At 47.4% G+C, this 20,486-nt stretch overlaps 1 protein-coding gene and 1 non-coding gene across 3 annotated transcripts; both read right to left on the bottom strand.

Annotated features, from left to right (window-relative positions):
- Positions 1 to 962: 962 nt before the first annotated feature.
- On the bottom strand, positions 963 to 1,069 carry LOC131480262 (U6 spliceosomal RNA). The gene has a single exon (XR_009245384.1). It is a non-coding gene; the product is annotated as a U6 spliceosomal RNA (small nuclear RNA).
- A 6,729-nt stretch (positions 1,070 to 7,798) lies between these two features.
- Positions 7,799 to 14,470, bottom strand: LOC101521410 (acrosomal protein SP-10-like). Of its 2 annotated transcripts, XM_058664068.1 has the most exons (5): positions 14,325 to 14,470; positions 11,914 to 12,225; positions 11,569 to 11,697; positions 10,294 to 10,413; positions 7,799 to 8,155 (listed from the first exon to the last, which is right to left on the bottom strand). In XM_058664068.1, the coding sequence occupies exons 1-5, from the start codon at positions 14,374 to 14,376 to the stop codon at positions 8,031 to 8,033; spliced, it is 738 nt and encodes a 245-aa protein (XP_058520051.1). In that variant the 5' UTR covers positions 14,377 to 14,470; the 3' UTR covers positions 7,799 to 8,030. The 2 variants fall into 2 exon arrangements, with proteins under 2 accessions (XP_058520051.1, XP_058520050.1); XM_058664067.1 differs by having other exon boundaries at positions 11,569 to 12,225.
- Positions 14,471 to 20,486: the final 6,016 nt, after the last annotated feature.

Raw genomic sequence — 20,486 nt, 5'->3', positions numbered from 1 at the left:
CCACAAGAAAGTAAATGTTGCTTTACAATACTATTAAATTAACATTGATCTATCCTTTCATCTGGAGTGGAAAAGATTAATAGCAGAAGGACACAGGAACTGGCTCTGTGTGTCTTGGCTCATCATGCTTCAAGTCGGAGAATGAATTCTCCAGAAGCACATGTCTTCTTATACACCATGGGCTCCAGGACTAATACTTGGCTTTGAAGTTCCAGACTGCTGGGCACAAGGAGAAAGTTTCCAAACTGCAGCTCAGGTAAAGCCGACTGGGTAGGACTGCAAGATAGCCTTCTTGAGGAAAACAAAAAGGATTTATTTTATTTGAAAGGCAGAATTACAGACAGAGAGGAAGAGCAAGAAGAGCGTGAAAAGACAGAGATCTTCCATCCACTGGTTCACTCCCTAAAAGGCTGGAATGGCCAAGGCTGGGTAGACCAAAGCCAGGAGCCAGAAACTTCATTCAGGTCTCCTATGTATATGCAGGGCCCAAGGACTTGTACCTTCTGCTGCTCTCCCAGGTACATCAGCAGGGACCTGGATTGGAAATGAGCATTTGGGAATCAAACTCACACCCCTATGGGATGCTAGCATTGCAGATAGCAGCTTAACCCACTACCCCACAACACCACACCCTGCAATATAGTCTCCTAAATTCAACCTCAACCTGCAGGAAAAGCAGAGAACAGGCATACATTTCCTAAAAGCTCTGATATTTGCCAAGAGAGGTATGACCCAATGTGCAATAGCTGGGAGGTGGTACAGACAGCAGCTCTTCTTTCTTGTCTCAAAACACGAAAGTCTGACTCCATGTGATTCTGTAGCTGTTTCTTCAAATTCACTGCCCATGAAAGAAAAGAACTACTGGTAGTCTGTCCTTGCATGATTTTGTCTACAATAAAGGAGCCCAACCAAAAGCTGCCAAGCCCTACTTGTTCTCTTAAAGAGTTGCGGGGGGGGGGGGGGGAGGTCTCATTTGATGGTTATGTTTGCATGTCATCCTTGCACAGTGGCCATGCTAATCTTCTCTGTATCATTCCAATTCTAGTATATGTGCTACTGAAGCAAGCACTGTCACCCACCAGCAGCGACACTAAACGACAAGGCACACTCTTGAGGGTCTGGGAACAGCCGGAACCGCAACCAGACTCCTTATTGCCAAAAGCGGGTGCTTTTTTCCCTGTAGGTCTTAGTTTTTTTGTTTTTTACTTTTCTTTTTTTTAATATATATTTTTATTATTTATGTATCTGAGGTGAAGGGGGATATTGATGGAGAATCCCCACCCAGTCTCCCACCCGCCCAAGGTCCCAGATGTGGGGCATGCTGAGATACTTGCTCAAGTGGTCTTAAAAGTCTTCCAGTTATGTTTGGACCAGAAATGGTCTCCCCAAGAAACTGTTCAACCCATCTGGACAATAAGTAGCTGGACTCTATGTTTGGTATATGTTTGCAAGGAAAGAATCTTGATTGAATTTGAACTGTAATACTGCACCAAGGTGGAGGAATCCACCAGGGGGGAGGGGCGTGGGGAGGGGTGGGAAGATTCCCAGAGCCTATGAAACTGTCACATAATGCATAATAATTAATAAATAAATAAATAAATAAATAAATAAATAAATAAAAATAAAAACTAATAGAGATACCATAAAAAAAAAAGTCTTCCAGTTATGGATCGCTGCCAGTCACATCCCTCCCAGCTCAATTAGGTCATTGAAGAGGCCACTGATTGTCACAGTCCATCATGGAGTCTTCATTTGCCCAGTCTTTCGCTGCCCAACATTTAGTTGAGGTGGTTGATTGACCTGTTCCGTCCTCTGTCCTCTCCTAGCCAGGGCTCTGAGTCCAGCAGTTCGATTAGGGGGATCACCAAAGAGACTAAGAGGTATTCCCAGATCAGATTCCCGCATGTTCCAGCAAGCACCGGGTCCGGCACAGTCCATCGCCACAATCAGTTGGTGGTTGCAATCACTGGGCTGGCTCTGTTCTCAGTCCCGACTTGCACTGGAACCAAGGGTGTTGTAGTCCAGCCTGGTTCTGCCCAGCATGCACTCGACTGTTTCATCAACCAGTGGGGTCTGCAGCTCAGTCGGGGCGACCCACAATAACCGCCACCAGGCCTGCCCCTCACCCTGGCCTGCCAGTATACATAGCAGACTAGTCCAGTCTGTCCCGCTTCCCATATGGCTCCAGTACCTGTCAATGGGCATTGAAGCTTAGTTCCCTCCAACCAACTCAACTATCCAGCCCTCACGGATATTGCTGAGTGCCTCTCCTTCTAGCCACCCCAGCCCCCGTCCTAGTTTTCATGCCCTCTTACGGGAGTAGTGACCCAAGAGGGGAACCCCACCACTTCCCTCTTGGGTTTCTCTCAGTCCCGGTTTATGATCTCTTTGGGTGGTTCTGTGGTTTTACTTGACAGAATTAGCTCCCAGTGCCAGCTTCTGCCAGCTGTCTGCAGTTAAGCCCAAACAACGTTTACCCACTCCAATTTATGCTAGAACCGGCAGGAATAATCAGCCCAAGCTGGCTTTTCCCTGACCTAGTCCACGTGCGGCGCTCAGGTGTTGCAGCCCTGCCCAGTCTGGTCTGTCCCCATCCCATCCCACACTATCCAGTAAGAGTAGCTGTCCGGCGAGGGGACCAGCCCCTCCATCCCCCCGCTGCTCTGCCCTCTCCTTTCCTGGTTCTCACACGTGTTGGTTGGGTGCTGCATTCTAATCCAGTACAGGTAATCTCACCCTGGAATTCCATACCATGCACTAGTTTTAGTCGCGACTGAACCTGGCCCGACCCACACTTTCCTCCGGTGCCAGGGTTTGCCAGTGGATGACATGAACTGATTCAGCCTGGTCCGCCCCTGACCCATGCCAAATGTATGCCAGTGGGAATCTTTCCATGGCCCATTCGGGGCTGTTTCCTATCATACTTCTTGCACTTATTTTGCGCATACCAGGGGGTCCATGAGCCAGCCCTTCTCAGTTCACCTTCTGTCCTAGCAGGAACATGGCTGGCTTTCGCCCCACTCTGGTTCCCGTTGTTGGATGACTCAGCCCATCCATGGCTCGTCCATACCCATGTATAGCTCACATATGGCTCAGTAGGGGATTGAGACCTAGCCAAGTCAGTCCCACATCCACCCTGGTTCCCCAGGACACCAGATGGTGCTGGGGTCTGGCCCAGCCCGGTGCATCCAATCCCAGCCATACTAGTGTCATGGGAGACTACGACTGTTTCCTAGTTAGAACGCAGCCCCCATTCCAGCACCCGTGTCCCTTGGTGGGAACCTCAACCCAGCTAGGGTGTCCCCCCCGCTGACGAACTTGGCCTGCTCCTAGCTGCAGATCACACACCTGACAGTGGCTATTCTGACTCAGCTTGTCTCAGGACCTCTCCTGTCTTGGCCTCTGCCCGAGACACCGTGGCCCAGCATCCCCGATTAAAGTAGACCTACAGGTGCAAGCGCAAAGAGTTACATGTCCCTATCACTGGCAGTCTCCAGGAATTCATGTTTCACCTATACTAAAGTTGGCCTAATTCATGAGTGTCCCTGAGCAGCTATTACAAATAGTAAAAGCCCCAGAGCTCGCCGCTGGGCAGCCAGCAGGGAGAACCTGGCACCAATTGGTGCACTGGCCGCCCGAAGCCAAGGACTCGTCCACCTCCTTGTGGGGTGGTTTTGGCTCAAACCCTCAGCTGGATGCGCCTTAGCCGAGAGCGCCTCCCCACAGCTGCCACCCTGCAAGGTGGGTCAGTCTGTCCCCGGCCCCAAGCATGGAATCCGCCCTAACTCGTCCTGCCTCCATGGCGGCAGGACGGAGCTGGGTTAGTCCAGCTCCCAAATTGCCCTCATGGTTTGCAAACGTGCGGGGGTCCGCTTACCTGAGGGATCGTTGCTCCATGGGCGTGGAGAAGACTAAAGGCTCGTCCACCTCCTTGTGGGGTGGTTTTGGCTCAAACCCTCAGCTGGATGAGCCTTAGCCGAGAGCGCCTCCCCACAGCTGCCACCCTGCGAAGTGGGTCAGTCTGTCCCTGGCCCCAAGCATGGAATCCGCCCTAACTCATCCTGCCTCCATGGCGGCAGGACGGAGCTGGGTTAGTCCAGCTCCCAAATTGCCCTCATGGTTTGCAAACGTGCGGGGGTCCGCTTACCTGAGGGATCGTTGCTCCATGGGCGTGGAGAAGACTAAAGGCTCGTCCACCTCCTTGTGGGGTGGTTTTGGCTCAAACCCTCAGCTGGATGAGCCTTAGCCGAGAGCGCCTCCCCACAGCTGCCACCCTGCGAGGTGGGTCAGTCTGTCCCCGGCCCCAAGCATGGAATCCGCCCTAACTCGTCCTGCCTCCATGGCGGCAGGACGGAGCTGGGTTAGTCCAGCTCCCAAATTGCCCTCATGGTTTGCAAACGTGCGGGGGTCCGCTTACCTGAGGGATCGTTGCTCCATGGGCGTGGAGAAGACTAAAGGCTCGTCCACCTCCTTGTGGGGTGGTTTTGGCTCAAACCCTCAGCTGGATGAGCCTTAGCCGAGAGCGCCTCCCCACAGCTGCCACCCTGCGAGGTGGGTCAGTCTGTCCCCGGCCCCAAGCATGGAATCCGCCCTAACTCGTCCTGCCTCCATGGCGGCAGGACGGAGCTGGGTTAGTCCAGCTCCCAAATTGCCCTCATGGTTTGCAAACGTGCGGGGGTCCGCTTACCTGAGGGATCGTTGCTCCATGGGCGTGGAGAAGACTAAAGGCTCGTCCACCTCCTTGTGGGGTGGTTTTGGCTCAAACCCTCAGCTGGATGAGCCTTAGCCGAGAGCGCCTCCCCACAGCTGCCACCCTGCGAGGTGGGTCAGTCTGTCCCCGGCCCCAAGCATGGAATCCGCCCTAACTCGTCCTGCCTCCATGGCGGCAGGACGGAGCTGGGTTAGTCCAGCTCCCAAATTGCCCTCATGGTTTGCAAACGTGCGGGGGTCCGCTTACCTGAGGGATCGTTGCTCCATGGGCGTGGAGAAGACTAAAGGCTCGTCCACCTCCTTGTGGGGTGGTTTTGGCTTGAACCTTCAGCCGGATCCGCCTTAGCCGAGGGCGCTTCCCCGCAGCCGCCACCCTGCGAGGTGGGTCAGTCTGTCCCTGGCCCCAAGCATGGAATCCGCCCTAACTCGTCCTGCCTCCATGGCGGCAGGACGGAGCTGGGTTAGTCCAGCTCCCAAATTGCCCTCATGGTTTGCAAACGTGCGGGGGTCCGCTTACCTGAGGGATCGTTGCTCCATGGGCATGGAGAAGACTAAAGGCTCGTCCACCGCCTTGTGGGGTGGTTTTGGCTCCACGGTCTTAGTTTTTTCTGCTGCTTTTCTAGCTCTCTCTCTGCTGCTTTTTCCCCATTCTTCTCCTCATTGGCCTTATTGCTTTTGCACCCCTCTGCTGCTTTTCTCCCCATACGCCTTAGCTTTTCTAGCCCTCTCTGCCGCCCCGTTCTTCTCGTTGTCCGGCGTTCTTCTCCCCGTTTTTCTCCTCCTCATCCGTCTTATAGCTTTTAGCAGCTGCTTTTTTTTTTTTAGTGTTTTCTTTTTTTTTTTTTAAGATTTTATTCATTTTATTTTTTTTTCCTTTCATGTTCCCTTTCTTTTTTCTTATTTTCTTATTTATTATTTTTACTTCATTAATTACATTGTATTATGTGACACAGTTACATAGGTACTTGGGTTCTCCCCACCCCTCCCCAAACCCCCCCACCATGGTGTATTCCTCCACCTTGTTGCATAACCACAGCTCAAGTTCAGTTGAGATTCCCCAAGATTTTATTCATTTTATTACAGCCAGATATACACAGAGGAGGAGAGACAGAGAGGAAGATCTTCCATCCAATGATTCACTCCCCAAGTGAGCTGCAACGGGCCGATGCGCGCCGATCCGATGCCGGGACCAGGAACCTCTTCCAGGTCTCCTGTGCGGGTGCAGGGTCCCAAAGCATTGGGCCATCCTCGACTGCTTTCCCAGGCCACAAGCAGGGAGCTGGATGGGAAGTGGAGCAGCCGGGATTAGAACTGGCGCCCATATGGGATCCCAGGGCTTTCAAGGTGAGGACTTTAGCCACTAGGCCATGCTGCCGGGCCCTAGCAGCTGCTTTTATACTGCTCTCCACCAATCACTTCTCCCCGTGGGTCCACTTGGCAATACGTGATAGGCAAGTAGCAAGACATAATCACAGTGAGGGCGTCAGCCTATCCCTGTGATTTCCTGTTTACCTGCTGGTGAGAACAACCCCACTTCCTGGTACCTGGGCCAGCCGCCATCCTGCAATGGCCTTGCCTATTCCTGGAGCAACTTCGGCACCCTGCTCCCCACATAGCATTGATGTTTATTTTTTCAAACATTAAAGAGAGAGAGTGACATCATCTTACATTTGTTGTTTCACTCCCTAAATGCTGCCTACAGTATCCAGGGCTGGGCCAGGTGCCAGGCACCAAATCCAGGTCTCCCACATGGGTGACGGGACTCAGCTACATGCTGCTCCCAGGGTGCGCATAAGCAGGAAGCTGGAATAGGAAACAGACCAAGACTCTCTGAATGGCATCCTAACTGCTGTGCTGAGCCCCTCCCGTACACACACTCCGCAAACCCTCGCTTTGTTCTCCAACTCGCATCAAGAAGGGGAGGCCTCCTTCTACAACTTCAGACTCTGGTGATCCTGCTTTTTTTCAGCTGCCGTCGTCAGGGCCTTGAAAATGTCCACATTAGGGCCTCTGTGCAGTTTCCGTCACAAGGCAGAGAGAGAAAAAAAACCATTCAGGAAAATGTGTTAACACCCTATAAGGTTGGAGCCAGCATGGTGGCTCAACAGGCTAATCCTCCCCTTACAAATGTGGCCAAAGTTTTTTTTTTTTTTAGGGGCATAGAGGATTTAATTTCCAATGATTCAAATATTTTCATTTCAATGGATGACAAGAGAAAAATGATCTCTGTGACATTTAAAGGGAATCAAGAAGTTTCCACTTGAAAATAAATTCACAAGGGTACAGAATGAACACAACCCTGACAAAACACAGAAAACTAGCAGTGGTGAAGATCCTGAAGGAATGCCTTGAGAGCTCTCAGCAAAGACTGTGACACTCAGCAGACACTTTACAGAATGCATCCAAATGGTGATGATCACCCACTGTAGGTGGAGGTGCCATGTGGCATTCATATTACAAAAAAGCACTACCTGCTATCTGGCTGCCATGCAGAAAGGCAACAGCAGCACTGTAGCTGCGAGTTTGGCCTTATGGGGATGCGTAACATTGGCTTTTCCCATTTTAGTCCCTTGTGAGCTCTTTTCTGAAGATCAGATGGGACCACTATATGTGAAAACACCTTAAGGTGAGAGACTGCTTATTATTTCCACCTGTCTAGTTATGCTGTGCAGATGATCCAGTAATATGCATGACAGAGATTTAATCATTGTGAACTGAAAATTTTTATAGAGCATTATAACCTAAAGCAAATTGTTTTTGTCATCACTGTGTTGTTAACTCTATTAATGAGTGAAAACTCAAGAGCCCAAGGGCAAGCTGAGGTTTGCATACCATAATAAGTAGTAAGAGAAAACAGTGTGAAAAAGCAGGCAGTAGGTGTCAAATAAAATCCTTGCAATATTGTTCAAATCTTGTCAAAGATTAATACATACCTTGTGCTCCTCTGTAGTGACTGTCCTGGGGACTATTTCGCTCTCAAATGCATAGACTGGTGACAAAATGCATCCACTTGTCGTGTGTGGGGCACAGAGCAGCTTGAGCTGACCCTGCAGCTGAACTGATGGGAAAAACATTTCTAGAGCCTGTGTTCTTTACTCATGCAGATTTTATTTAAAAAGTAAATCAGGAATTTTGAGAGGGGAAGCAAAGAAGACAGGACAGAGAAGAATGGGAAAGGTATTTAGAATCATCCTGTGTGATGCTGAGAGAGAGGTGTGATGAACTGTTGACTGGGGTAAGGAACTAAATAGAGAGGAGCTGAGCGTGGCGATGGGAGGCCTTTGGCTGCCCCGGTCAGCAAGAAAGGAGGGCACAACCTTCTAGATTTTGTTGCAGAAAGATTGATGCCGGCAGCATATGATTTGCATTCTGGTTCCATGGGAGAAGAGGTTCATAGATGGGCACATGTTCTCACATCCCTGAACCATGAATTGGAGTTTTCCTCCTGAAAGAAGAAACAGATTGTGAGAAGGCGGCTTGCTCCTGCAGCTGTAGCCTTTATCAACTCTCCTCCTGTCTCCGTGCAGGGACATGAGGCCTCCACTTAGAAATCTTTTCTCCACTTCCCTCCCATATGCCTCTTCTGGGACCTTTCTCCTTTGGGTGGACCATTCCTTTCTTCAATGTCTTTTCTATACTCTCCTTTTGTTTGTTTGTTTCTTTGTTTGCTTATTTGAAATTTCTTTGTTTCCTCAAACTTCAAAATACTCTTGACTATGTTACTGTCCCACCTTCCTCCCATACCTGCCCAGAGAGCCGGCAACCCTCAACATCCCTCCTGTCCACATGTTGGTCCCTGGCACTTTGAACCATTTCCACTGTGCTGAAACTTTCCGCTCAAGGCTCACTCTGGGGCTACCCATTACATTCTGGGGCCTATATTCTGGACCCCCCTGGTTTTCTTTGCCACACACATGATGTTGTTGAACAACCCTCATTCTTGGCTCTGACCTCTGCTGACATGGTCTTCTAGTGTTCTGTCTACTCTTCTTGGTGTGGTTACTCTGTCCTCTCAAATTGAATCCTGCCATTTTCAACTAACTGAATATCATCTCCATGATGCTAAGGCCATCTTAACCTGTTTCCCAGATGAAACTCACTGCTTTCCTCATCAAGTTGGTGTGTTTTCCCGAGTTTCCTTGTGCATCTTCTGTACTACCTTTGCAGCTTTGTCAATTGACGCCTGAATTACATTCCCAGATGTTCTGACTGGTTTAATGTAGTTTGAGCATTGGGATTTTTTTGTTTATATTTTAAATATGTACAGCCTTTTCGCTTCTTAAATTTTTAAAGTTTTGATGTGTACATAGTTGACAAGGATGCATGTTCATGAGGACCACCAGTTAGAGTGGGGGTGGCTGAGGCATAGGGTAAGGCAGGTGGGACAGATGCTTCCAGTTTTTCTTTACTTCCATATCTGAAGGAGTAGGAGGAGTGAAGGGGTGAGGTGCTTTCAGCAGCATCGGCATTTTTAAAAAGCTGCTTATGTACAAGACTGAGAACCGGTGGCCAAAATCCTAAATGTCCTCCAAAGTCTTTTCTTTCTCTTTAAAAATATTGAGTTGAATGGTACAGCAACAGAGAAGGGGAAAGGAGAGAGACAAAAAGAGATCTTCCGTCTCTGATTCACTCCTCATAGTTGCTGCAACTAAGGCTGGGCCAGGCTGAAGCCAGGAGCCAGCAATACCATTGGAGTCTCCCACAGGGTGGAGGGGTGCGAGTACTTGGACCATCTTCTGAAGGCTTCCCAGGCACACCAGCAGGAAGCTGGATTGGAAACAGAGCACATGGAGCTCAAACTGCTATCCCAGTATGGGAAGCTGGCCTTCCCACAATGCTGGGTCGCCTCAAAACCTTTCCTAAATATAACTTCCTCCTCAGACATCCATTCACCTCACAACTTGCTTTTCCTAATCTCCAACATTTTGTGTGGTTTCTTAGGACACTGTTTTGTTCTTGGTGATATTATTTCTTTTATCTTACACTAGACCATAACCTATGTGCACACAGTCTGTGTTTGGATAATCTTTCTGTAAGGATTCATGATATGTGTCATTCATACTTCTTGGGTGACAGTGGATGAATGAGTTCATACATGTAGAAATATGAGGGAGAATACATTGTTTTACAGTGCCTAGTACTTGACAATGACAATGGCTATGTTCTTATTTATATAGTTACCACATAATACTTTTTTTTCACTTTGAGTGATTGTAAGTGTACATGTGATATGTGTGATTTTACATACATATATATAGAGACAGTAAGGGAGGACAGGCTATGAGGGACTGGCTCACTCTTACTGTGGAGGTTAGATCCCGAGATGTGCAATCAGCAAACTGGAAACTCAGAAGAGCTGAGGGTGCAAATTCTAGTCTGAAGGAAGAAGATGGCCAATGCCCCAGGGCATCCACTTCTCCATAAGTACATGGGATTCTGTTAACCTTCCAAAGATAAGACTCTTTCTCCAAGTTCCTTGATCCCTTCTTAGGCCTTTACCACAATGCTGCCCTCTTGGAGTGGTACCCAAATTGCTTTATGTGTTTTTCTGACTAAAGATTGCCTTGTGAAGTCCCCACATACCTTCAAAGATCTTCTTTAACATACACTGCTGGGAATTCTGAGTGGTACAAACTCCCTCTCCACGAAGACATTTTCCTTGATCGTTCATATAAGCACAGGTGTTGCAATTTAATACCGCACCTACAAATTGGAAATATGCTTGATGAAAAGTGTTTATGATCCAGGTGTGAATCACACATCTGGGAAGGGATGATAGGCAATAGACAGTCTGAATATCACTATCTTTGCTGAAGAATCTCAAATTGGCCTAATACTGACTCTGGACTCTAATCCATTCTCCATTGGTTTTCTGAACATCTATAATTTTGTCATGTCTGACTTAACAGGAACAATGTATCATGTGACTGGCTCTCTGTCATACTCTCGCCCACAAAACATAAAGAATAAAAGTCACATTTAACTAATCCATAAGACATGTTGAAGTGTTCTGATCCTGCAAGTCTTGTGTGTGGTACTCTGCATATTCAAATTGATCTTTCTGTGGAATGCTTCTATATTGCCTCACTTACAATCTCAACTGTTCATCTAGATCAAAAGCAAAAAAAATTGGAAAATATTGGCTTTTATTAGAGCTAGGTTTGATCCAAGATCTGCCACTTTCTATGTGTGATATTAGCCTCTCACCTGAAATATTATATTAATTGTGCTGTGTAATGTGTTAACTAGGAAGTATTTATGTCTAGTAATAACTGAAGCATGAAACTTGGGTCGTGTTTGCCTTTTTTTGAACATCCTTAAGGAAGAGAAACAAAATTACAATTGTCCTGTAACTTATTTCTTGTAATAAGACAAATGTATCAATGTAATAGTTGAAACCATCTGCATGTTTCACATGCAGAAAAGAAAAAAAGTCAGATACAGGGCTGGAAATCTGTGGGGTTTGCAGTTCTATCTTTCTTACGTAGTGTAACAGCAGGTTTGGCTGAAAGCTAATGAACACTGGTCTTTGGAACTCTGCACTGTGTGAGCCCCTACCGAGAGAGCTGTGGGCATATATATTCATAGTTTATTATGGAGCCTGACTACTGGCATTTTGGCCTTGAACTGTTTTTCTTCAAAATGGGCTTTAATTCAAATCATTTAGTCTTCAAGATCTTATAAAACCTGGACCATGCCTCTTGAGAGAACTATTGTGAAGACACCTTTGAGAGAACTATTTGTGAAGTAATATCAGTTCTTTTTTTTTTCATTTACTAAGCTAAAACTGAGTTTTCTTGAGTGTTCTGCATTTCCCACCTGAAGACAAGCACTGGAACTGATCCAAATGTGGCTCACCTGGGGATGTACTTGAAACTGGTACAGCTGAAGGTTGTTCACTCAAAGATTTGTCAGGTGAAGCCTGTTCACCCGAGGCAGCAGCCTGTTCGCCTGAAGAATGTTCACCTGAAGTAGCAGCCTGGTCACCTGCAGCATAGTCACCTGAAGTAGCCGCCTGATCGCCTGAAGTGTGTTCACCTGAGGTAACAGCCTGTTCATCCGAAGCGTGTTCACCTGAGGTAACAGCCTGTTCACCTGAAGCATGTTCAACTGAGGTAACAGCTTGTTCACCCAAAGCGTGTTCACCTGAGGTGACAGCCTGTTCACCTGAAGCGTGTTCACCTGAGGCAACAGCTTGTTCACCTGAAGCGTGTTCACTCGAAGTAACAGCCTGTTCACCTGAAGCGTGTTCACCTGCAGCCGTATCAACTGCAGACTTTTCACCTGCGGGCTGTTCTCCTGATGCGTGCTCGCCGGTATGTTCGCTTACGGCATGCTCACCAGAGGTGTGCTCGCTTGTGCTGTGCTCACTGGAACCATGCTCAATTAAAGAATTCTCACCTGATGTCTCATACAAAGCCTCACTTCCGGAAGGGTTTCCGAGGGAAAAATCGTCACCTGTAAGTTGGTGAGTTCCAGCTTGATCCATAGAGCCAGGAGGCTCAACAGGTCGGCCTGGTGGTAAAGATGAGAAGATTAAAGCCTACCTTCCTAGGGGTAAAGGGTAGTGCCACATTCCTAGGTTTCCCATGGTTCTAGATCAGGTACCTGAAGTACAGATGCCAGAGGAAGTCAACCAAGTGCTCCAAGAGACCATGAAGATAGATATTTATGAAAACAGAGACGACCTCTGGGATTCAAAGGCAGTATTTAAGATACACAATATTAAGAACTTCGCAGTTGGATCATCCAACCTTGAGCCAAAAGCACCTGAAGGAAAATCAGCTTGCCTCCCTACCAGCACCAGGAAACCAATGCACTGTCAACTCAGGATACCAGAAGTCTCCCAGGAGTCCTCTCTCCAATGTTGCAGTGAGTGAAAGACAAGAAATGGGAAAGAGGAAGCAAGAAGTTTACAATGGCTAAGTAATTTTAGCCTAACTCAAGGGTGGTGGATTTTCAGCTTTGGACAGGATAAACTTTGGAAGATGACAAATGCCTAGTGGATCCACAAAAATTATTAGGGGGATAGGTCTGGTGCTATGGTGCAGCAGGCTAATACTCCATCCTGTTGCGCTGTCATCCCATATGGGTGCTGGTTAGTGTCTTGATTGCTCCAATTCAAATTTAGTACTCTGCTTATGGCATAGGGAAGCAGCAGAGAATGGCTCATATCCTTGGGACATTGTATCATGACACTGTATCATGTGACTCCTGAGGGAGGTCAGGAAGAAGCTCCTAGCTTGAGCTTCAGATCAGCTCATTTAGCCATGTGGGGTGTAGACTTGGAGGATGTAAGACCTTTCTTCTCTCTTTCCCTTTCTCTCTCTAAAATCTACCTTTCAAATAGAAATAAATAAATCTTCCACTGCTTTCCAAAGCCCATCAGCAGGGAGCTGGATTGGTGGTGGAGCAGCTGGAACTCAAACTGGAGATGATACGGGATGCCAGCATCGTAGGTGGGAGCTTTACCCTTTATAACACAACACAACCCCTCTAGATACTCATAAATATCTGCTTGACTGATTGTTCAATGAAGTTTTAGCAGAGTTGTTTCTTTTACACCAGAAGATTGAAAGCCTGTGAATTTCATATGTGACTGACATACTGCCATCTAGTGGAAAGTATCTGTTGCCGAGTCAACTTTTGCAAGTGTAACAAAGCATTGAATACTCTGAGCTTACACTGTAGCTCAGAGCTCATGACCTCTCTTTTCCTGTAGGACTCAGGAGGAAAAACAGCCCATATTATTCGGGGATTCTGATAGAGGAGATGCAGACAATTGGATGAGTAGAATACAGCCACAGTGAGGTTTATAAAGTCTGTGTGACCTAGACCCTGCAGTGCGTGTTTCCTTTTTAAAATTTATCTATTTGAAAAAAGCTACACGGGGGGGGGGGGGGGGGGGAGGGGCGGGGAGCAGACAAACACAGAGAAATCTTCCGTTATTTGTTCACTAATTCAAGTGGTAGCAACAGCTGGAACTGGGCTGGTCCAAAGCTAGGGGTCTGGAACTTTCTTCCTAGTTTCCCCAGAGACCCAAGCACTTGGGCTGTCCTCTGATACTTTTCTAGGTGTATTAGCAGAGAGCTGAATCAGAAATGGAGCAGCTAGAACTCAAACTGGTTACCCATATGAGATGCTACTGTCACCAATGGTGGCTTGCTATGCCACAACGCTGGTTCCCCCAATTCCCACTCTACTCCGAGATGTATTTCTGGACGTATGACATCCTCATCGCCAATATTTCTTCAGCACACTGCCAACATAGCATCTATGTTCAGTAGGAGGGTTAAACCTTTACTGCACTTATACTGGACCTGTAGGTCCAACCTCCCATCTCACAGAGCATCAGGTGCAAACGTGGCTTGGCTGAAGAGGCAGAGGCAGAATTATGCCGGGTCAGTGGTCACTTCTGACTGTAAAACCATAACTAGGAGAAACCAACTGGTTTGGAAGCTCTCAGAGTTGGGCTGGATTTGTTACTCTCGATTCTGGGGCAGATTGGTGTCGGTAACTAAGAGATTGGTCTTCCTTTCTTTCTCAAGAACAAAAACACCTTCAAGAAGGTTCCCTTACATTTCCACCCACAGCCTGGAGAATAGAAGACTCACCTCTGGCAGATCCAAGCAGATAAAGACCCATCAAGAAGATGAACTTGTCCATCTGGAATTAAGGAGAGAGGGGACCCTAGTGCAGGGCACCCAAGAGCTGTGAAGAAACTGACCAGAGTTCCACACCTGTGAGTGGAATTCTAGAACCTCAGACAATCCATGCTTCTTCACAATGGATGATGCTAATGTCCTTGAGTAATCTGTTCAGCCAGCAGGCCCGTGATGACCAATGGCAGATTCCACTAGTGAAGATTAGTGACTATTTTCTATTTATAAAATGGTGTGTTGGATTAATCTGCCCCATCTCGAAACAAAACCAAAGAAATGACCAAAATAGTATGTGTGTTTTGTAATAAAGTTTAAAAGATATCCACTCTTTTAAAAAAATTTTCTGGCACTTTCAACCAGCTAGGTGTGACCAGCTAGTTGTTTCTCACTAGACTTCCTAAATCAGTTATTTCTTTTTCTTGGTCCTGACCTGTAGCCCAGAAGGTTGATCTGTGTTGACCTCACCACCTCAGTCGTTGGGTGAGTCTGCCTTCAGGTTGCCTATAGCCAAAGGAAGACTGGAGGGAAGCGAACAGAGGGCAGCAGAGAGGGAAAGAGGAGCCTGGGGCTTTACAAGACAAAGCTCCTGTTTGCAACTAGGTTATGGTAACATGTTTTCCATCCCTGCTTCCTTGGTATAGATAATTGTTTCTTGCTGGTGCTAAAATCTGGATAGTCTAACTTGAAAAAAAATTTTTTTTTTTTTTTTTAAGGAAACAACTGCCAGCTTCGGTAAACTTTGTCGATGTGGACTTCAGTCAATCATGGTTTTGGCAGGAAACAGTTGGCAAACTCAAGTAGGTACCTGCGGAGAGTTTACACAGAGTAGAGAAATCATTGAGGGGCAGCTGAAAGCTGTGTCATGAGCAGTCACTTCTATCAGGGAGGCAAACAAACTGGGGGGTGAATGCGGTGAGGCACCCACCTGGTATAAATCTAGAACTCTTAGAGGATTGATTGGCAGAGATCCTGAGCCCCCTTCTCATACATACATCTCCTTGCTTCATCCTCTTAGACCACCTTGTAACATGCACCACTGAGTGCTGAGTCTAGAACAGGTCTACTTGCCTTATTATAATTATTTGCCTAATGTCTGTTTCGCTGTTGAAAACTAGGGCCCTATTTGTCACGATCACTATCATTGCCTCAATGGAAGTAACACTGATTGTTACATAACAGGGTCTTTTAAAAAATATTTACGTTTATTGAAAGGTAGATTCTCAGAGAGAGACAGAGATCTACCATCCTCTGGCTCACTCCCCAAATGGCTGCAATGGCCAGAGCTGAGCCAATCTGAAGCCAGGATCCAGGAGCTTCTTCTGGATCTCCCACATGGTTGCAGGGACCCAAAGGCCTTGAGCATCCTTGACTGCTTTCTCAGGCCACAGCAGGGAGCTGGATGGGAAGTGGAGCAGCTGTGACTAGAACTGTTGCCCATGGACCTGGCACAGTAGCCTAGTGACTTAAGTCCTCGCTTTGCATATACCAGGATCCCATATGGGCGCTGGTTCTAATCCTGGCGGCCCTGCTTCCCATTCAGCTCCCTACTTGTGGCCTGGCAAAGCAGTCAAGGACGAGCCAAAGTCTTGGGACCATGCGTCCACGTGGGAGACCCGGAAGAAGCTGCTGGCTCCTGGCTTCTGGCTTTGGATTGGCACAGCACTGGCTACTTGGGGCAGAAGAAATTTCTTTCTGTCTGTCTCTCCTGCTCTCTGTACATCTGACTTTCCAAGAAAAAAAATCTTACAAAAAAAAATAACTTTTGCCACATTTGTAGGTGGAGGATTAGCCTGTTGAGCCACCATGCTGGCTCCAACCTAATAGGGTATTAACACATTTTCCTGAATGGTTTTTTTCTCTCTCTCTCTCTCTGTCTCTCTCTCTCTCTCTCTGCCCTGTGAAGGAAACTGCACAGAGGTCCTAATGTGGACATTTTTAAGGCCCTGACGACGGCAGCTGAAAAAAAGCAGGATCACCAGAGTCTGAAATTGTAGAAGGAGGCCTCCCCTTCTTGATGCGAGATGGAGAACAAATCGAGGGTTTGCGGAGTGTGTGTACGGGAGGGGCTCAGCACAGCAGTTAGGATGCCATTCAGAGAGTCTTGGTCTGTTTCCTATTCCAGCTTCCTGCTTATGCGCACCCTGGGAGCAGCGTGTAGCTGAGTCCCGTCACCCATGTGGGAGACCTGGATTTGGTGCCTGGCACCTGGCCCAGCCCTGGATACTGTAGGTAGCATTTAGGAAGTGAAACAAGAGGTGTAAGATGAGCTCACTCTCTCTCTTTAATGTTTGAAAAAATAAACATCAGTGCATGCTTCAGCAGCACATATACTAGAATTAGAATGATACAGAGAAGATTAGTACACCCTATCAAATGAGGCCCCACCCCCCACCCCCAACTCTTTCAGAAAACAAGTAGGACTTGGCAGCTTTTGGTTGGGCTCCTTTATTGTAGACAAAATCATGCAAGGACAGACTACCAGTAGTTCTTTTCTTTCATGGGGAGTGAATTTGAAGAAACAGCTACAGAATCACATGGAGTCAGACTTTTTGAGACAAGAAAGAAGAGCTGCTGTCTGTACCACCTCCCAGCTATTGCACATTTGGTCATACCTCTGCTGGCAAATATCAGAGCTTTTAGGAAATGTATGCCTGTTCTCTGCTTTTCCTGCAGGTTGAGGTTGAATTTAGAGACTATATTGCAGGGTGTGGTGTTGTGGGGTAGTGGGCTAAGCTGCTATTTGCAATGTTAGCATCCCATAAGGGTGTGAGTTTGACTCCCAAATGCTCATTTCCAATCCAGGTCCCTGCTGATGTACCTGGGAGAGCAGCAGAAGGTACAAGTCCTTGGGCCCTGCATATACATAGGAGACCTGAATGAAGTTTCTGGCTCCTGGCTTTGGTCTACCCAGCCTTGGCCATTCCAGCCTTTTAGGGAGTGAACCAGTGGATGGAAGATCTCTGTCTTTTCACGCTCTTCTTGCTCTTCCTGTCTGTAATTCTGCCTTTCAAATAAAATAAATCCTTTTTGTTTTCCTCAAGAAGGCTATCTTGCAGTCCTACCCAGTCGGCTTTACCTGAGCTGCAGTTTGGAAACTTTCTCCTTGTGCCCAGCAGTCTGGAACTTCAAAGCCAAGTATTAGTCCTGGAGCCCATGGTGTATAAGAAGCTATGTGCTTCTGGAGAATTCATTCTCCGACTTGAAGCATGATGAGCCAAGACACACAGAGCCAGTTCCTGCGTCCTTCTGCTATTAATCTTTTCCACTCCAGATGAAAGGATAGATCAATGTTAATATAATAGTATTGCAAAGCAACATTTACTTTCTTGTGGAGTTAGAATATATCATAAGCCTGAAACAACATTAAACACACTGACGAAATAGACAGTAACCAATTTAGCTGAGCAGGAACTGAAACACAGCTACCTCTAGAGGGAGATAGTGAGAAGAAGAGTCAATTATGTACCCCAGGACACCCGGAAGAAGCTCTGAGTTGTTCCACAGAAGACTGCTTAAGAGGGGTCAGGCTTTTTTTTGTTTGTTTGTTTTTTGCAGTGGCACAAGCTTCCACTTGGGATGCTCCCGTATGATGTCAGAGTGCCTGGCGGGGTCCAAGCTATTCTGCCTTTGATCCAACCTCCTGCTAATGTGAATCTAGGAGGTATCAGATGATGGCTCAGAGAGATGGGTCACTATGGGACACCAGGATGGAGTTCCTAGCTCAGCCTTGACTTTGTCAGGTATTTGGGAGTGCATCAGTCTGTCTGTCTGCCATTATTTTCAACCAAGATCTCTTTCAAGTATATAGAAGTTAAAACCTGCAGCTCTTCCCTTTCCTGAGTTCTGATTCAGACATCCAACTCCCAGCTATCCTGATTTCAAATATCAAGGTAACATCTTCCCTCCTCTGGTCTTGGCTAAGAGGTTTCGTGCAGGCAGCACAGGTATAGGGGTTAGGAGTGGGCATGAGGTGGCATGCTGACACTTGTAGGATTCTGTGCAAGTCTGAGTACTGAAAGGTGAGCTCTCCAGTCCCCTTCTCTTCCCAACTTCCTGAATATTGATGAACAGACTCTATCATCCCCTCCCTCTCCACCTAGGCAAGAGATTGGCATATCTTTCTCTGGAGAAATAGAATAGTCAACAGATTTTATAGCTGAGGAAACCCAAGAAAGTTGTTTGTCAATTCTGCCATTATGACTCTATAGAGTGAAATCTCACATAGAAATGTTTGGAGACAGGGTGGGGAGACACCACCTGCTGGCTCCCTCTCCAAACTGCCCACAATGACTGAGGCCCAGCTGCTGAACCATGACCTCCAGGGAGGTCTCTGACACAAGTGACAAGAACCAACTGTGTGAGTTACCACCACTGCCTAACCTGGCATCTGGAGTAAAAAACTCGAGTTGGCAATTGAATCTCGGCACTCCAGTGTGGGATGTGAGTGTCTTAACCACTAGGCTAACTGCTCACCCTTGAAGCTTCATTTGGTAAGTCGTCCCTGTGCACACAGGGTTTCCAGTGGCTTTTAAAATACATTTTTGAAGGATTCACTTCCTTGTGAAAGGCAACGTTAGAAAGGGAGTGACAGAGACAGAGAGACAGAGAGACAGAGAGAGAGAGAGAATCTTGCCAACCTGAGCACAGAGGCCATCTTCCACTGTTCTCCAAGCCATTAGCAGGGAGCTGGATTAGAAGTGGAGCAGCCGGGCCCGGCGGCGTGGCCTAGTGGCTAAAGTCCTCGCCTTGAAAGCCCCGGGATCCCGTATGGGCGCCGGTTCTAATCCCGGCAGCTCCACTTCCTATCCAGCTCCCTGCTTGTGGCCTGGGAAAGCAGTCGAGGACGGCCCAATGCATTGGGACATTGCACCCGCGTGGGAGACCTGGAAGAGCTTCCTGGTTCCCGGCTTCGGATCGGCGCGCACCGGCCCGTTGCGGCTCACTTGGGGAGTGAAACATCGGATGGAAGATCTTCCTCTCTGTCTCTCCTCCTCTCTGTATATCCGGCTTTCCAATAATAATAAAATCTTAAAAAAAAAAAAAAAAAAAAAAAAAAAAGAAGTGGAGCAGCCGAGACATGAACTGCTGCCTATATGGGATGCTGGCACCACAGGCGGCAGCTTTACTGACTATGCCACAGCACAGCTGAAGTTAGGCAGTTGCGGACACTTGGTCAGAGGCCTGAATGTCAAAGCCAAGTGTCTGAAATTCTCATGCTGTTTCCCTTGCTGTTTGTTGCCTGGAAGCAATGGGTGATGGTTCAAGTACTGGAGTTCCTGCTACTCTCAGGGAGATCCAGACAGAGAGTTCCTGGCTCCTGGCTCCTGGCTCCCACCTGGCCCAGCCTCAGCTGTTGTGGCCATTTGGGGAATGAACCAGCAGATGAAAGAGATTTTTATTTCTATCTCCACTTCTCACTCCTTGTTGTTGTCATTCGGCTTCAAATAGGTAAATAAATCTTTTTCTTTTTTTAAGGTGACACTGGTTATCTCACATATCTGTAAGTCAGCATTCTAGGACTTAACTATCTCCTATGTCTAGGGACTTGCAGGCGTAAAAACCAAGCAGGGCTCTCAGGCCTTCGTATGGAAACTCGGGAAGAATCTGCTCTGAGTTGTTGGCAGAATTTATTTCTTGACAGCTGTTGGTCTAACTTCCTGAGGGCTGCTGACCTCAGGCTTGTCTCGATCTTTTGAGGCCATCCAGATTGCAAGTCAGGTGCCCCCTCGGTCTTCAAACCTGCAGTGGTGAGAGCCAACTCTTTCTGTCCCTTCAGCTGTCAGCTGGAGAAAAGGTCCTGCTGTAAGAGACTGTGTGCTTAGATTAGAGCTGAGGCCATCTCCCGTCACACAGTCATAGCAGGACCACACTAGTGTAATGACGTGCGGGAAATCAGTGTGGGAGCAGGGAAGCAGGCCTATGGAGCTATATCATAATAAAATTTTTAAAATGTTCACTTAAAAACTAGCACACAGTACTGCAGTCTTCACTTGAAAGCTGGATGTGTAGATATTGCAATAACAGGCTTAGCTGTTATTAACTCCATCTTAGCTGAGGTACCCTCCCTCCCACCCATGAGACTGTAACCTGGCCCAGAAAGCTGCATCCTGCTTG

This window comes from Ochotona princeps, chromosome 4 (genome assembly GCF_030435755.1).
Source record: "Ochotona princeps isolate mOchPri1 chromosome 4, mOchPri1.hap1, whole genome shotgun sequence".
Taxonomy (NCBI): Eukaryota; Metazoa; Chordata; class Mammalia; order Lagomorpha; family Ochotonidae; genus Ochotona; species Ochotona princeps.
Note: the sequence above shows the minus strand (reverse complement) of the source record. Positions and strands in the feature narration are given on the sequence as shown.

Bases quoted from the DNA above. Each gene is read 5' to 3' on its own strand.
- LOC101521410 (XM_058664067.1), bottom strand. From the start codon at position 14,376: ATGGACAAGTTCATCTTCTTGATGGGTCTTTATCTGCTTGGATCTGCC. The intron at 10,414-11,568 runs GTGAGCCACATT...TCCAATTTGTAG, and splicing joins AGTTTCAAGTACATCCCCAG to GTGCGGTATTAAATTGCAAC. The intron at 8,156-10,293 runs GTATGTGGGGAC...TTCTTCTTTCAG, and splicing joins GTTAAAGAAGATCTTTGAAG to GAGGAAAACTCCAATTCATG.